This window comes from Sinohyriopsis cumingii, chromosome 15 (genome assembly GCF_028554795.1).
Source record: "Sinohyriopsis cumingii isolate HCF-2022 chromosome 15, ASM2855479v2, whole genome shotgun sequence".
NCBI lineage: Eukaryota > Metazoa > Mollusca > Bivalvia > Unionida > Unionidae > Sinohyriopsis > Sinohyriopsis cumingii.
The window spans coordinates 117,016,905-117,036,257 of NC_142975.1; the positions used below are offsets into that span (position 1 = coordinate 117,016,905).

The window sequence follows — 19,353 nt, forward strand, 5'->3', positions numbered from 1 at the left end:
TACAGCAAAACCTGCTTCAGTGGGTCATAATAAAATACAGTAAACCTGCTTCAGTGAGTCATATTGAAATACAGTAAACCTGCTTCGGTGGGTCATAATGAAATGCAGTAAACCTGCTTCAGTGGGTCATAATGAAATACAGTAAACCTGTTTCAGTGGGTCATAATGAAATACAGTAAACCTGCTTCAGTGGGTCATAATATAATACAGTAAATCTGTTTCAGTGGGTCATAATAAAATACAGTAAACCTGCTTCAGTGGATCATAATGAAATACAGTAAACCTGCTTCAGTGGGTCATAATAAAATACAGTAAACCTGCTTCAGTGGGTCATAATATAATACAGTAGACCTACTTCAGTGGGTCATAATTAAATACAGCAAACCTGCTTCAGTGGGTCATAATGAAATACAGTAAATCTGCTTCAGTGGGTCATAATAAAATACAGTAAACCTGCTTCAGTGGGTCATAATGAAATACAGTAAATCTGTTTCAGTGGGTCATAATAAAATACAGTAAACCTGCTTCAGTGGATCATAATGAAATACAGTAAATCTGTTTCAGTGGGTCATAATAAAATACAGTAAACCTGCTTCAGTGGGTCATAATGAAATACAGTAAACCTGTTTCAGTGGGTCATAATAAAATACAGTAAACCTGCTTCAGTGGGTCATAATATAATACAGTAGACCTACTTCAGTGGGTCATAATTAAATACAGCAAACCTGCTTCAGTGGGTCATAATGAAATACAGTAAATCTGCTTCAGTGGGTCATAATAAAATACAGTAAACCTGCTTCAGTGGATCATAATGAAATACAGTAAATCTGTTTCAGTGGGTCATAATAAAATACAGTAAACCTGCTTCAGTGGATCATAATGAAATACAGTAAATCTGTTTCAGTGGGTCATAATAAAATACAGTAAACCTGCTTCAGTGGGTCATAATGAAATACAGTAAACCTGTTTCAGTGGGTCATAATGAAATACAATAAACCTGCTTCAGTGGGTCATCATGGAATATAGTAAACCTGTTTTAGTGGGTCATAATGAAATACAATAAACCTGTTTCAGTGGGTCATCATGAAATATATTAAACCTGTTTCAGTGGGTCATCATGAAATATAGTAAACCTGTTTCAGTGGGTCATAATAAAATACAGTAAACCTGCTTCAGTGGGTCATCATATATAGTAAACCTGTTTCAGTGGGTCATAATAAAATACAGTAAACCTGTTTTAGTGGGTCATAATAAAATACAGTAAATATGCATTACTGGGTCATAATGAATTACAGTAAACCTGCTTCAGAGGGTCATAATAATATTAAGTAGACCTACTTCAGTGGGTGATAATGAAATACAGTAGACCTGCTTCATTGGAACATAATAAGACACAATGAAATATATTTAACCTGTAATTTGTGTTGTTAAAGAGTTATTTTTAAGATGTCACTGACAACTTTTGTCATATTGATATATTTATCAAAGGAAATGTTTCCATTCAGTGATACTGTGTACATGTAATATAAAGTATATTGTGAACTTTTCTTTTCTTCAGACCTCAGTTATTGACTCAACAAGTGTGTATGCAGAATCGTATGATTTTATCAACATTTTCAAATCCTATACCAGTAGAAATCGTGAGTATCTTTATCCATATACTATTTGCTTAAAAGTATCACTCTGGAATTTGTATTTTAAATGGGAATTTGATCACTTTCATAAACAGATTTATATCACCATAGTTTCAGAGGTTCTGTAATAAATGAGGTCTACACATATTAATTAGGTGATCTTGTATCTGATTGGCTGAATTTGTTGCCTCTTTATAGGCTATATTGATCATCCAATCTCAATAAGACTTGTTAAATATATTTATATTATCATGATCTTAGATGAGTTTGGTTATGAGTGAGTTTAGAAGTGCATTATTTATGTTTTTATCTTAGGAATTTTGTTTATATCAGACAACAATAAAATCATATGTTATAAAAATTGGCACCCATAAAGAAAAATAAATGAATTCACAATATTAATCAGAAGGCATATCATTGATGGCACATACTTTATTGAGATAAAGCTGTCAAATGTGATATACATTGTATAGATAAGTAACATGCATGACAGGAACAAGATAATTGTCAGATGGAATAAAGAAAAATATAGTATGCTTTGATACTGAATTTTTCAGTTATGCAGGAGATATATTTCAACAAGGTCAAATTTTAGCTACTTTGTATAAACACTGTAAATCAATAAAATATATCATAACATGTTTACACATTTAAAAGGTAGATTATTGGATCAAACAATATTTTTTGTGATCTATGTTTTGCATCAGAGTCTAACTAAGTTTGGTCATTTATTTACAAATATATTATACTGTAGTACCTTTCTTTCCCTTCTGTTTCAGTGACAACTTACTTAAATGCACCCTACATGGTGTGGAGCACAGGGCGAGGTACCAGCCAGCCATTTGTGATCTCGGCCACAATTAACTATGTAGAGGAACAATTTTTGTATCCTTGCAGTAGAAAAAATCCATTTTTACATATTTATTTATTACTTAATAATTTCATACACAAAGACAAAATCTCATGGAACTATGGGCATAATCTTTCTCTAATTGTAGTTGCTCAAGAAGAATGACATAAGATTTTTTCTTCTTACATCTTTTAGTATGTGGCGTTCTACGCACGTTCTGTTAAGAGTTGGGGTGGGGTGCTCCCAATATTTATTTGAATTACTATAGAATTCCCACCCTGGCTTATTTTTGTAGGAAGTGAAATTAGTGATAGAGAGAGATACAGTTCCGAGCCCCCAGTCAGCAATACCGACAATTAAATTATTAAGAACACAAAGGTGAAATTCAACAGAATAACATTTTAATACAATTTAAACGATATTAATTTCTCAACCAATCTCGTTCCTCTCGACCATGTAACACCTATTTCATCACATGATTATAGTGTGAGATGGCGTTCCCTGTACTTGGTTTCTACTCATCTGTGCTCTACTCTGCTAATTCCTTTCCTCCTTCCGGCGTTCTCCGTACTGCAATTCTTCCTGTACTCTTCCCCTTCTTGCCTCCTTTTCTCCTCCTCCTTCTCTCTCACTTTCTCCAGCAACTAGGCTTATTCTCTGCCTACTGCCTTGTTCTGTCCTGTCTCTCTGAGACTCGGGACTTGACTACCCGGTAGTTCTGTCCCCAAAAGCTTCCTTTACGAAGCTTTCTGTCCTTGAATGTACCAAGGTTTCTTTTCCCGCCAATTCACGAGTGGCTTCCTCGGAGTTATTGCTACAACTTCTCAGCACGATGCTTCACAATGACTAATTTGTTCCCAGCCCAAATGACTGTTAAATTCTGGTTCAAATTGATGGCCCCAACCTTCCTCAGTTCTGATTGGATATCAATTCTACCCCAGTCGGTTCAGCTTAACAGACGAGTCTCAGGCCATCTGTCAAAGCGGGGAGATTTACAACAGCATCGAGGGTCCTTTGTTCTAGAACAAAGCTTCCAACGTCTACATGTTAGTTTTGATACCTAACGAAGTGGGCTCTTGTACAAACACAAATCCCTACAATAGACGCAGGGTCTACATACACATGGTGCTAACCCATTCCTTTGTTCCTGACTTACGTAATTGCGGGCAGGCAGATGTGACATAGTATATAACCCTTTACTTCAAAGAGTTACACAGTATAGTGTGTTATAAATAGAAACCTGTTACCTATTTGACTCCATATACATAGGCCTGCCTGTTAACTGTTATAGCAGTGTAGTATATGTTATGTTCAACATCAATTTAACCATTTTACATTTTTGGTACATGTCTTTTATGTACAGAAAGATTTAAGAGTAACATCTGATCATTATAGCTGTATAATTGTTTGTCACTGAAGAATTTTGTATATGCTTTAAAATCTTGAGATAACTCATCCACCATCAAGCCAGTGAAGCCATGTGACCAATCATACTCAGAATGTACCAGTTCTTAGTCAACATCTACATCACTAAGTCATCTAAATTTGATAATTATAAAAACTCACTGTTTCTTACATCAATATCAGAGCCTTTGCCTAAGTTATTGAAGCTTTCATATTATTGATTCTAATCGTTTAAACTCCAGAAATTTATAAACAAAATCCATAGCCTCCATTTTGGACAGTGGAGAATATGACCCAGTTACTTTAAATAACAGATTACAAATAGAGTTAAAATAGCAAGACCCCAAAATATTATATGTGTGGTTCAGGTTTACGTAACCAAAAAAGGTAGTGTAGGTCGGTAGTTATTTTCTTCTTCATGAATACAGGTATGTATAGTATAATTAAGGTTCACCGAGAGTAAACGTTCCACATTAAGAAGCATCTTTATGTATTTATGTACCCTGTGCAGCAAGTTTTGTTGGTGGAAGAAGACCGGCAGGTGCTCTTCAGTCCATTTTCAAGTGTAGAACCAAGAACCTTCTGCAAACAAATCACAACATTCACACAAATAAACTCAAGGTCTTTTTTGACCTCTGGAGTTTATGGTGACATATCACAAACAATACCATTATTTGTTTTATGTTTTAATTTGCTGGCTATTTGTTTTAATGTACACATTTAACATGGAAAAACAAATCTATATCTGCCATGGAATAACAAGAGAGCCACCTAATGGGGCAATACATTCTCCTCTATACATGTTATAATTAATACATACAGTGCTGTTGACTTTGAATAAGAACTGGAGTGGAGTATATACCAGCTTCAGCGAAACCAAACAGAGCATCCGGTCTTCTTTCAGGCTGATGACTGGGTGTTTTGACTGAAACAGGTCCATGAATGTCCAGTAATGATTCACAGACAATAAATAATTGCCACAATTGCTGTAATGGCACTTATTAAAGTTCACAGTGAGTAGAGTGGAAAGGACTCTTCTTGCAGATGCCATGCATTTTATTCTTCACTGCTGCACATGTTTGTTTTACAAACAAATCAGCCATTAAAACCAAGTATTCTCGTTGCTACTTTGGTATGGTCTAAATCGGTAAAAATAGTCGCAGACATGGCTGACGACTTGGCAATTTTTTTAAGTAGCAAAATTGTTAGGGACAGAGGTTAAACACGAGGGTTGGTCAGGTAACCACAACCACACATATAATTTTTGTTTGCCCAACCATGTGATCTGACGTAATGGTCATTCACATCAATGAATGTAGTACCTAATATGGGGATTTTCCCTGAAGGTGGTGCTATGAAAATTAGCTCAAAATGGCTGATATTTACAGCGGGCATCCAAATGCACTTCCATGAGAATGGTTTAGAGGTGTCCAAAGGCGATTCCATGCAAATCGGGTAGAGGCATTCGAAGGCGCATACATGAGAATGAGGTCAAGGCATCCAAAGGCACTTCCCTGAGAATGAGGTAGAGGTGTCCAAAGGCGATTCCATGCAAATTGGGTAGAGGCATTCGAAGGCGCATACATGAGAATGAGGTCAAGGCATCCAAAGGCACTTCCATGAGAATGAGGTAGAGGTGTCCAAAGGCGATTCCATGCAAATCGGGTAGAGGCATTCGAAGGTGCATACATGAGAATGAGGTCAAGGCATCCAAAGGCACTTCCATGAGAATGAGGTAGAGGTGTCCAAAGGCGATTCCATGCAAATTGGGTAGAGGCATTCGAAGGCACATATATGAGAATGAGGTCAAGGCATCCAAAGGCACTTCCATGAGAATGAGGTAGACGTGTCCAAAGGTGCTTAAATGAAGTAATGGGTTAAAGTCAATTGATATACAGCGCAGAAATGTCTGTAAAAGGTATGATAACTAAACCTGGTGTAAGAAGTTACAGCTCTGTTATTAAAAAATAGCAAATTAGTGATCAATTTGATTACTGTCATAACCATTCAATCCACTGTCTGTCCCTTACTTAGATCTAATAAAACTGAACCCAGGTTTATGTGAATTTTGGATCAATTCACACAGATCATTTTCAAAACAATCTCAAATAAAATTCTTTAAATATTGCAGATTAACTCTCCAGAACTCACACATTGAAAATTATATGTGTATGTGACTGTCTCAATCCATAGCTTGCATCCCTTAATGCAATATTTGCCAGCTCTAATTGTTTACTAACAAACTGTCTTGATGTGATTATACTGAAACTAGTCCAAGCACAATCAGCACTTGAAAATGTAATGAATAGGTCGTGCATTTGTTGCAGATGGTCTGTCGTGTAATAATTGCTATAAATATAGATAATTCACATAATGGCTAATTTCATTGGTCAGAATTCATATAATGGCTAATTTCATTGGTCAGAATTCATATAATGGCTAATTTCATTGGTCAGAATTCATATAATGGCTAATTTCATTGGTCAAATTTGATATACTGGGTAATTTCATAATTTCATTGATCAAAATTCCCTACTTCTTCTAAACTTCTTGGAGAATTGCCACCAGTCATCTTTGACACAGACTTCTAACTTGAGGATCAAATGGGTAATTTCATTGCTAAAAGTTAATATAATGGGTAATTTTACTGCTCAAAATTCATATAATGGGTAATTTGATCACTCAAAATTCATATAATGGGTAATTTTATTGCTAAATATTCATATAATGGGTAGATTCACTGCTCAAAATTCATATAATGGGTAATTTTATTGTTATAAATTCCTATAATGGGTAATTTCACTGCTCAGAATTCATATAATGGGTAATTTTATTGCTAAAAATTCATATAATGGGTAATTTCACTACTTATAATTCATATAATGGGCAATTTCATCACTCAAATTTCATATAATGGGTAATTTTATTGTTAAAAATTCATATAAATGGGTAATTTCATTGGTCAAAATGCCATCATGTGATAATGCTCAGCTGTTAATATTTTGAATAAACTGTTCAATGAACTACATTTTAGTCATAAAGGTAGTAATGTGACCAGTTAGCTAAAATAAGCAACGATAAATAGCAGTCATTTTAGTTTGTGATTCCAATACATTAATTTGTATATGTTTAAAATGAAACATATGCTTGCAAACTTCCATCAGTCAGAAAATCCTATCAAGAATCTACTTAGGCACAGCATATTTTAGATTGCTAAATCTGAATCAGAACATAGGGAAAGTTTTTAACTCCTCTGGTCATACATAAATTTCTTATGGCTACTTCTTCTAAACTACTTGTCGAATTGCCGCCAGTCAACTTTGACACAAACGTTCATCCCAGGGTCCTAAATGAAAATAGTGCTGCTCAGACATCCAATATGGCCTCCACAACAACAGCCAGCTTGAAAATCTTGTTATCACTACTTCTTCTAACTTGAGGATTAAATCAGCATGGAGTTTTCACCAAAAGACTTCTAAGTTGAGGATCAAATCAGCATGGAGTTTTCACCAAAAGACTTCTAAGTTGAGGATCAAATCAGCATGGAGTTTTCACCAAAAGACTTCTAAGTTGAGGATCAAATCAGCATGGAGTTTTCACCAAAAGACTTCTAAGTTGAGGATCAAATCAGCATGGAGTTTTCACCAAAAGACTTCTAAGTTGAGGATCAAATCAGCATGGAGTTTTCACCAAAAGACTTCTAAGTTGAGGATCAAATCAGCATGGAGTTTTCACCAAAAGACTTCTAAGTTGAGGATCAAATCAGCATGGAGTTTTCACTTCTTAAGGTGTCAGGTTGGTTCTAAATGAAAATGGTTCCAGCCTGGTATCTACTATAGCCACCATGGCAGCCATGTATAATTTTTTTTTTATTACTTCAATCTCCTGTTGAACAAAAATGTCTTATCGTCATCGCTTTTCACCAGAAAACTTCTTATAATGTCTAGCTGGTATTAAATGAAAATGGTTCCACTTGTATATCTGGGATGGCAATGCAGTGTTGAAAAACTTTTTATTGCTTCTCCTTCTGAATTGATGATCATATCAGTAAAAGACTTCTTCTAATGTATGCTTGGTCCAAATAAAAATGGTGCTGATCTGACATCCACTAATGTTGCCATGGCAGGAATATTGTGGTCACTACTCCTGTATAGAAAGTGATATTGACATAAGGATTTTCACCATGAGACTCTTTATGGTGTCTCATTCATCTTAGATATCAAATTGTGCCACCACAGCAGCCATATTGAACTTTTTTTGTCATTACTTCTCCTAGATGGAAACTCAGATCATGATTGGGTTTTTCCAGGAGACTTCATATGATATCTAGTTGGTAATCAATAAAAATGGTGCTTATCAGACATCCAGTATGTCCACCATGGCAGCCATCTTGATAATCTTGTTATTGTTACTCCTTTCATAATTGTGACAGAAAAGAGAGATTGCTATGGACAAATAAGAAAGAGTTTCTTTGACCTGATTTTGAGCATGTAAATGGGGAAAAAGGACAACAATTGAACAAATTCCCTGTTTCTACAAATATATGTAAAGGGCACATATTTAATCATATCTGTCTTTTCCTAGTCACTTGTTGCCTATCATTCTGTCATTGTCTGTAGTGCAAGCATTTTGAGTCTTAGATCATTGCCTGGATTGTATTTGTGGCAGTCCTCATCACTGTTTATCCCACCACTTAGAAGATGATGTATCTTGACTGGACTGAGGTTTCCTCTGGATTCGGACTAAATTTTCCTCTGAATAGAAAAATGTCCTTCCAGTGTCTGTATTGGAGTATGGCACTGAGACCACCAAGACATTTAAAATGTTTCCTGCCTGTGGTTGTTGACTGACTGCTATAGTTTTTGCATCAGTCCCCATTTGTTTGTACCCTACTACCATTTTTAGTAACAAAAATCATTAATGTGATAAAAAAAATGCACAAACTTAGTCATTTCATTGATTAATTTATCATTTCTAACATAACTATGTCATTGCCTGCATGTTTCATACTTAATAGAGTTTCCATATCAACACTGTGCCAAATTGCATACTCTATTGGTGACTCTACTTATCTCAGACAACAGGGTGACGTAGTTCTTCCTGTTCAGTAACTGCCAGATAATTTTATATATTATTGTAATGTTGAGAGTTATATCCCTTTGCACACATGTACATAAACATTACACCACTTGTTACATCCATGTGAATGGCAAATATGTAGTTGTCATTCTTTTCCTTTGCTTTATTCAACATTGTAACTATCAAAAGCAGATGAGTCATTGTATTTATGTTCTATGTATATACGTGTATAGTTGTTCATTCAGCCTTTGTGCTGAAAATGGACTTATCCTGGTACTGGAAAAAACCAGTGAGCAGGGTCGTCTTTTACACTGAAAACTTCATTTGATATGAAACATGCAGACAGTGATGGTGTTAAGGTGCCCTGTTCGCTACCAAATTTGATATTATAAATCAGTGAATGAACTAAGTTTTGTGCATTGTTTCTTTCATTTATACCTTCACATTTTTAGATTGGTAGTGAGGTACAAACAAACATAGAGGTATATTGAAGCTATAGAACTGCTCAAGAGTGGTGCTATTTGGGTCAAATTCTGAAGTTATTCTTAAAATCAACTTGGCAAGAGTGGCAGAATGCACATTCTGTCCCTTTGAACTGCACTCCAACCACTGAATTTCCTTTATCAAACCATTATTGAATTTCATGTGATATTTACGTTGTTTAGATTTTGGTATTTTAGCACTGGGCGATGACAGCAGACTTAAAATACCAAGCAGACCTGTTTTATGACACTAAAGGTCTTCACTATTGACTAATCCAACCATAATCCATTGACATCTTTAATCCTTTCCAAAGTACCTCTAATCATAAATAGTATTATATATCTCTAGAAACATTAAACACTGAAACCAAACTGACCCTGTCAGAAGAATTCTAATGATGATAATGCTGCTTGTCTGAGCTTTTTAGAATCCCAACTAAAATCCATTGGTATATTTAATCCTTTCCACTGATCACTCATTGTATAATACAATGATTACTTTTAGGTTATTGCTTATTGAATTATCATTTAAGTGTCCTGTGCACCATTTCAGTCACATGATCACAGTAATTGTTATGAAAATCTGACTAAATTGGAAGAAATTTGTGAAAACAAGCTGAAAAAATATATGTTCCAGAATTTTGTTAAATTATAGCTTTAAGTACAATGGAGATTTCATTGAGTGAAAGGAGTGAATGAGAGACACCCCCCTGACTGAGATGTTCACATGGATGTTTTCTAAATAGAAAGTAATACTGACATGAGATTTTTACCAGAAGACTGATTATTATATCTAGCTGGTCCTGAATGAAAATAAGGCCAGTCTAATTTAAAATATGGCTGCCACAGTGAACATACTGAAAATCTTGTCACTTATTTTCCTGAATAGATGGTTTTATCAACATGGGAGCTTTCACCAAAAGTCATATAATGATGTATAGCTTGTCCTAAATGAAAATGGTGCTGATCTTACATCCAGTGTCACTGCCACAGTGGCCAATTTAAAAATATTTGTGCTCGAGAATATCAGAGATAGTTTCAACACTTAGCAGCTAAAAAGAAGATATAGTCTTACCTTGAATTCCTAGCAATTATTTTCATATGGTAGAGCACCATTTCCTTCAAGGAACTCACATTCAGTATCAAGTACACCCAATGCAGACTGAAGTTTCATTACCAGATATTCTAAAGAGGTCAGTCTGATGTTCTGATTTTTCAGTCAGGGAAAATAGATCAGCATAAGGGAGTAAGGAATTTCTGTGATGCTAAAATAGCTAATTCAAAAAAGTTTTGAGTTTTGAAATTCAGAAAAGGACAATGAAGAGATAAAAACAGCAGAATTATTACAAAAACAAATTAGTTCTTGAAAGCAGTTATAAGAGTTTAATATTGTTTTTACATTCATCATGGCATAAAAACATGCCAGCTGCTGAATCACACAACTTACTTTATGCCCTTCAAGCTCTTCAGTCAGCATCACCCATCTTACAGTATGACCATCAGGCTGTGCAATTCAGCATCACACAACTTACATTATGCCCTTCAAGTTCTTCAGTCAGCATCACCCATCTTACAGTTTGACCATCAGGCTGTGCAATTCAGCATCACACAACTTACATTATGCCCTTCAAGTTCTTCAGTCAGCATCACCCATCTTACAGTTTGACCATCAGGCTGTGCAATTCAGCATCACACAGCTTACATTATGCACTTTCAGGCTGTTCAGTCAGCATCACACATTTTTTATACCCTTCAAGTTCTTCAATCCACATCACACAGTTTACATTATACCCATTAAGCTGTTCAGCATCACACCCTTCAAGCTGTTCAATCAGCATCACAGCTTACATTATACACCTTAAGGCTGTGTAATTCATTATCACACAGCTTACATTATGTCCTTCAGGCTGTGCAGTCAGCATCACATGGCTTCCATTATACCCTTCAAGCTGTTCAGTCAGTATCATACAGCTTACATTATGCCTTTCAAGCTGTTCAGTCAGCATCACACAGCTTACATTATGACCTTCAAGCTGTTCAATCAGCATCACACACCTTACATTATGCATCTTCAGGCTGTGCAATTCAGCATCACACAGCTTAGAGTATGCTCTTCAAGCTGTTCAATCAGTATCACAGCTTACATTATGCCCTTCAAGTTGTTCAATCAGCATTGCACAGCTTACATTATGCCCTTCAAGCAGTTCAATCAGCATCACACAACTTACATTATGCTCTTCAAGCTGTTCAATCAGTATCACACAGCTTACATTATGCCCTTCAAGCTGTTCAATCAGCATCACACAACTTACATTATGCCCTTCAAGCAGTTCAGTCAGTATCACTTGTTACATTATACACCTTCAGGCTGTGCAATTCAGCATCACACAGCTTACATTATGCCCTTCAAGCTGTTAAATCAGCATCACACAGCTAACATTATGCCTTTCAAGCTGTTCAGTCAGCATCACACAGCTTACATTTTGCCCTTCAAGCTGTTCAGTCAGCATCACACAGCTTACATTTTGCCCTTCAAGCTGTTCAATCAGCATCACACAGCTTACATTATGCCCTTCAAGCTGTTCAGTCAACATCACACAGCTTACATTTTGCCCTTCAAGCTGTTCAGTCAGCATCACACAGCTTACATTTTGCCTTTCAAGCTGTTCAGTCAGCATCACACAGCTTACATTATGCACCTTCAATCTGTTCAGTGAGCATCACACTACTTACATTATACCCTTCAAGCTGTTCAATCAGCATTCAGTGTGCAATTTATCATCACACAGCTCACATTATGCCCTTTAGGCTGAGCAATTCAGCAACACACAGCGTACATTATGGACTTCAGGCTGTGCAATGCAGCAACTAGCAATTTATACCATGATAAACACAGAAAGTAATTAAAACACTTAAGTTAATTTCATTGTAAGAATTAAAATCTTACTTGAGAAGATTTTAGATTGGCCAATATAGAGTATTCAATTTAGACTGAACAGCTGGGAGTGATCAGTTTAGACTGCCCAATATGGAGTGATCGATTTAGACTGGTCATAATGAAGTATTCAGTTTAGACTGGCCAGTATGGAGTATTCAGTTTAGACTGACCAGTATGGAGTATTTAGTTTAGACTTGCCATTATGGATTGTTCAATTTAGATTTGCCAGTATGGAGTGTTCAGTTTAGATTGACCAGTAGAGAATGATCAGACTGACCAGTGTAGATTATTCAGTTTAGACTGACCAGTATAGAGTATTCAGTTTAGAATGACCAGTATGGTGTGATCAGTTTAGACTGGTTAGTATGGAATGGCCAATTTATATTGGCCAGTATTGAGTAATCAATTTAGACTGGCCGATATGGAGTGATCAGTTGTAGTATTTTATCATGTATTTTGTTTCCAAATTAGGAAGTTTTTCTATGGACTGAAATTCCTATTCACATTAGACAAGTTTAGAATGGCTATTACTTTGATGACAGAGTTCACATTTCATCATTTCCATATAATTATTTTGAATCACATCCTTAAATCATGTAAAGGTATGCTTGTGTACGTGCAATATATTTAATATATCTATTGGGTTTTCACTGAAAAACACACCCCAAAAAAATCTTGAATGTGGTCAGATATTTCCATTTGAAAAATTGTCTTTCATTTTGATTTTATTTGAAAGAATATAATGTAGTACTTAAATAGAATGCGTAGTAGTGAAGGGACACCAAATTAACACTTAGGCAGTCAGGGTTTATTCTAATAACACCAAATTAACACTTGGGCAGTCAGGGTCTATTCTAATAACACAAAATGAACATACATGCAGTCAGGGTCTATTCTAAGAACACCAAATGAACACTTGGGCAGCCAGGGTCTATTCTATGAACATCAAATGAACACTTAGGCAGTCAGGGTCTATTCTAAGATCGCCAAAATCAACACCTATGCAGCCAGGGTCTATTAAGAACACCAAATAAACATGTAGGCAGCCAAAGTCTATTCTAAGAACACCAATAAACACTTATGCAGCCAGGGTCTATTTTAAGAACACCAAATGCACAATTAGGCAGTCATGGTCTATTCTAAGAACATCAAATGAACACATATGCAGTCAGGGTCTATTTTTAAAACACTAAATGAACACTTATGCAGCCAGGGTATATTCTGAGAACACCAAATAAAACATGTAGGCAGCTAGGGTCTATTCTAAGACACATGAAATTAAAGCTCAGACAGTTAGGGTCTATTCTAGGACACATGATTTAGGTATTGATGCTAATTTATAAAATATGGCACATAATAATCAACTGAATGCATAAAAATCACACATCCCTACCTTTATTTCTTCATTAAATCCATCCTATAGTAGAAAACTCTTTTTCAAATGGAGGAGGAAATTTCAGCAAATTGTTTACTTCTATAATAGATATTGCATAGTGCAGCATATCAGCTTGCACTTTACCTTTTTGCAGTGTCCGATTGATTTAATCCCTAAATCAGTATTGAGTTGGAGTGGTGTAGGGTTGAGGTGGCCTAACTCTTTTAATTTCTACCTTAATCTGAATTTGTTTGACTAATGTTGTGGAAATATTTTTATTTTAGTCTTGTTACACTGGATCTCCTGTCAGGTTAGATGGTTACTCATTCTGAGAAGCCTGCCTTGGTAGATGTCTCACAAGAGGAGAAAGAGGAGAACCACTGCATTAGTTTTTAATCAGCACTGAAATTTTCATTTTTAATTATCAATACAAACCATTCTGAGTTTTAAAACTTCCTTGACACCCATCAGATACACACCTGGCTTCTGGTACCTGATCAAGTGGGGTTGGGTACAGTATGTGTCTGTCCTTCTCATTTTCCTCTTCTTTTTTGACCGAGTTAAGGTCTTCATATACCAGAACCAGTTGGTGCCAACAATGGTGGAAAAACCATGGAGGGAAGAAAAGATGAAATGAAGCCAGAACAGTAGCATAGGATTCAGCAATTAATGGGAGAGCTTGAGAAGAGACAGCTAGCATGAAAGACAAATGATGATAATGTAATGAACATAAAATAATGGCACACCAATGTGATGTGACATTAGCATCAGACATGAAAGCAAATGTATAAGAGAGTATTGATATGCACTGAACTTGTAGAAAAGCACAATGATTGCTCATTACATGTTTTTGTTTGTTTTAGTACATACCCATTTAATCTTACATGCTTGATATGGCATTTGATACAGCTGTTCATTCCATTATCACACCCAAATTCGAACTACTTATGTGCCTTCTATGATGTCCACATGGGTATACATTTAGATGCAGTGAATTTAAGTTTTATAAATCCCAATTATTTTTTAACTGAATTTCACACAGTATAGTATATAGTAGAAAGTTTAAAAGAAGGGGTATATAATAAATACAAAACCGCATTCATGTTTTGTTCTAAGTCAGGGAAAAGAACTCATTTTACATGGCCTTGATGCATCCCTTTGTGTGATCAAACTCATTCTTTGTCCTGCCTCAAAAAAAAAAAAATTTTATGTATATATCTGTGATAAAGGAATTTAAAAGGGGCAGGAAATATAAATTTCAGAATATTTTTATTTTGGGACTTAGTGATATTTTAAAACAAAGACTGTAGTTTACATTAATGATGTTTCAGAGGTGAAACACATGGAGAAAGACAACTGTCTAGTTTTCATAATAGTGACTGTGAAAAAGAAATGTGAAAGGTAAATTAATTGATAAAAGAAATTTGAGAAGTTGTAAAGTTTTTTTTTTCATTGTGTACTTTGTGAAATTTTGAGCAGATCCTTAGTATATAAAAATCTAATGATAATTTAAAGGTCCAATGCATGGAGGAAAAAAGGTCCAATGCATGGAGGAAAGAAAAATCTCATATCCACATTTAATTATTAAAATTTGTTCACTACATGTATTCAACAACAAGACCGTAGATTCTGTTACAGATTTTGTCAAATCAACTGATATGAATTAAATATGGTAAAGTCATTGACTTTATATTTTTACATTGCTAAGGGTCAGAGTAATCTCAAATCACAACAACAACAAAATAAATAGGTTGTTTTGCATTTTATTGTGCTGATCGGGAATGAAGACCTGTACCAAAGTAAGGGTCATTACGTAGAAAAGAACGGGAGAAAGTACCTGTTACTAACTGCCCATAAAATAATAGCTCCACAAGTATTTAAAAATTAAGGAAATTTGCACAGGCTGAATGTCTGGCACTACTTTGTCAAATACACAAAAGAAGGTTAGTGATAGTGAATTTTTTCAGTATTAAACAAATATTGAGATCACATTGATGTTCCCAACAGAAATTGCATGCCGATGATTTACATCTGGTTGTAAATAGCTAAAGATTTCCATTGTTTCATACACTTTTCATTTTCTTTCACAGGACTGTTTTTTCAATTTCATAGCTGCCAAGTGTCCTGTTTTTCCCATATTTGTCCCATATTTTTGGACCTGAATATGGGTGTATGTTTTTCTTGTTAAAAAATACATTTTTTAATTTACAAAAATTATATAAAAGATTTCTGTACAATTTTCTGTTAGAATGGCACCTGGTTCCAATCTGAGAATAAATGTATCACATGTATATAGGGTTATAGAGTTCTGAAATCAGATTGGTTCATTCAAAATTGAGGCTACCATGCCAGTTTTTAACCACCATAATGGATTGCACAAAGCAGATTTTTGTAATATTCAACTTCTAATTATATCGAAAAGGAAAACAGAAGATTGAGGAGTTTCTCCAGCAGGGAAAAGAAAACAGACCTGGAAAGACAATTATGGCATCATGTTTAGATTTATGAAACCGTCTAGTAAAGGAGAAAACTTTGTGTTTTGCAAATTGTGTAATTTTATTTTCACTGTTGGGTATGGAGGCACTCATGACGTAAAGCAGCATGTTAAAGCTAATAAGCATTAGCTAGCTGCTTCATCATCAACAACTCAGCCTGAACTTATGGCATTCAAGAGAGACCCTTGATATAATTCAATCTATTAGAAACCTTCCTTTTTCAGTTACTAGTGTTGCTGGTAGTTTATTTCACACACTTTTTCCAGACAGTCAAATCGCAAAGGATTACTCATGTGCTAGAATAAAAACAGTTCAGTAAAGAAAATTGCACAGATTTCAGATCATCAGTGAAAGATAGGACATTGGAATCGATAATGATTGAAAAATAAAAATAAGGTATAGAAATGGCTCCTATAAACAGCCTGGGTCTGAGTGTGTGTTGCACTCTTGCATCTTTTGAATGGGCACCCTGATGAAACAGGTTGCCTGTTCAGAAGGTGCAAGAGTGCAACACATGCATCTTTGACATTAAATAATTATGTAAGTTACTATCCTACTTTACTGATGGTTGTAGATGTTATAAATAGTTACATATACATTAAAGTTTTAAAAATCAGTATTTGTTCCTGAAAATCAGTACATTTTTTTATAAGCAGTAAGTATTTTTGTACTCTAGTGTTGGCAGCTATGCAATTGTTAAAACTGTACAAGAAGTGTTTGATTTTAAATATTTAACAACAGAAGTTGTAACCATATAATGTTATGTCCGATCTCTTCCAGAGTTCATAGCACTTCAATACTTGTGCTATATACAGTGTGTCATAGTGTAATTAGCATGCCATTTAATGATGGGCAGTCATTGTTCATTTTGCAAGTAGATATTCTTAATATGACCATAATCCGATGAATTGTGTGCAACCATCATGCTGAGAATTTTCATGAGAAATTAATAATGAAGATCTGGAAGCAGAAAGAAACAATTCATTGACAGGAGCTTGGGAGAAAAAAAATTCACAGATATGCTGATTATGTTGAAGTGATTGGCTATGATATCATTAATTATGGATGTAATCTGACTGACAAGATTTTTCCTTATAAATTTCATAAAACTGTATCTAGAAGCATCTGATGGAAATGGAGCATTTCCTTGCACAGTACTCCCTCAATATAGTGCTAATGATAGAAGTCATTAGATTGTCTTATAATGAAGTACATGATACAGTAATCTATCATTTTAATGCTATCTAATAAAGCCATAAGGTATTCTACTTTATGATAAGGTAAATGATACAGTACTCCCCAGTTTTAATGCTATCTAATAAAGCCATAAGGTATTCTACCTTATGATGAGGTAAATGATACAGTACTCCCCAGTTTTAATGCTATCTAATAAAGCCATAAGGTATTCTACTTTATGATAAGGTAAATGATACAGTACTCCCCAGTTTTAATGCTATCTAATAAAGCCATAAGGTATTCTACCTTATGATGAGGTAAATAAAATGATACAACACTCCCCAGTTGTAATGCTATCTAATAAAGCCATAAGGTATTCTACCTTATGATGAGGTAAATAAAATGATACAATACTCCCCAGTTTTAATGCTATCTAATAAAGCAATAAGGTATTCTACCTTATGATGAGGTAAATGATAAGTAATCTATCATTTTAATGCTATCTAATAAAGCAATAAGGTATTCTACCTTATGATGAGGTACATGATACAGTACTCCCCAGTTTTAATGCCATAGAGTATGCTTTTTTATCATGAACCCAGATTGTCATTACTCCCTTCTTATAATGTTCCCCATGAGAGCCTTAGATTATACCGCCTTGTAATGAGTTCTACCACATAATGAAATGGGATCCATGACCACACTTGCCTTGTAACAGGAACTGTGTTATAATGAATAGCCTTATAGTAAGGGAGTGATGTGTTTCAGATCTTGTTTAAAAATAGGTTTGAATAAAGAATGAAGGATTAACTCTTTAAGTGGTGTCATTTTTTTCTTTTGATTGTGATGGTGTAGAGACCTTGGAATAGGCACCTAATTGATCGGTTTTGATGTGTGATTCTTTTGATACAATGACATCTCACCTGTACAGGTCTAGCTACCTGGATTGAAAGCACCATGCTGCTAAGAGGATGCCATTCTGTTTTAAATTAGATATTCCCTATGTAATTTTGCCAGCTTCACAGAGTGCATTTGGAATATGTCAACATTTAAATCGGTGCCACTTTAAATTATTAATTTGGGCATACACAAAAAAACAAACATTTTCTAGGGGTTATTTTAATTAAACTCTGTATATATTTTTGCTCTGATGGAATAAATATCACCTGGCAGGTATTAACTAGTTTATTAAGTTAGAAATATAATCTTTAGAAAAATATTTTGTAAAGAATCCAGAAATTCATCTTCACTATGTAATGCACATCACAACTTGTATACTTTCTGTGTGTGTTTTCCTTTGTAGTTTTGATTGTTTTAGATAGCATGGAGTGATAGTGAATGAGATTGGATGAATATAAAAATACTATATTCTGTTTATTTGTTGTCTGTATGTTTCACATAAATAATATACAATACTTTATATACATTTTAACAGAGAGATAGCGAGATCAGTGAACATACCTTTTTGTATAATACCTCAGAAAATGTTATATCTGGCCACTTGCTATGTAAATACGTTTTATTCAAATATGAAAATGTTCCATCTGCACATATATTGATGTATAATCATTTGTGATAAATTTTTAAGATTGATATATTGCATAAAAATATTTTACTTTATCTTTAAGTTGGAGCTCAAAACTGTTTTTAAAAATGCTTCTGAAAATAAACATGTCATGAAGTAAACTATACTTTTTGTGTTATGCTAGACTTTGAATATAATGATCTTGCAAAAAATGGATTTTCAGTTATAATCAAAGATTATTTAAGTCCCAAATTTTGCCCCTTATTTTACTACAACCAAGTTAATTCTGAAAAAATGGAAGTAAAGAACAAAAACTGAAACAAGATAATCAGAAAGTTGTCTCAGGAACTAATTATCATTAAAATAAGATATTATCAGCTGAGTAAGACACTTCA

At 34.7% G+C, this 19,353-nt stretch overlaps 1 protein-coding gene across 1 annotated transcript in view; it reads left to right on the forward strand.

The window, feature by feature from the left end:
- LOC149782551 (transmembrane protein 231-like) overlaps positions 1-19,119 on the forward strand; it is a 38,559-nt gene extending 19,440 nt beyond the window's left edge. Inside the window, exons 5-7 of the mRNA XM_089933990.1 lie at positions 1,559-1,640; positions 2,414-2,519; positions 14,234-19,119. Of these exons, the coding sequence (XP_089790116.1) occupies positions 1,559-1,640; positions 2,414-2,519; positions 14,234-14,399 (354 nt within the window). The 3' untranslated portion in view covers positions 14,400-19,119. The remainder of the gene's footprint in view (positions 1-1,558; positions 1,641-2,413; positions 2,520-14,233) is intronic.
- Positions 19,120-19,353: the final 234 nt, after the last annotated feature.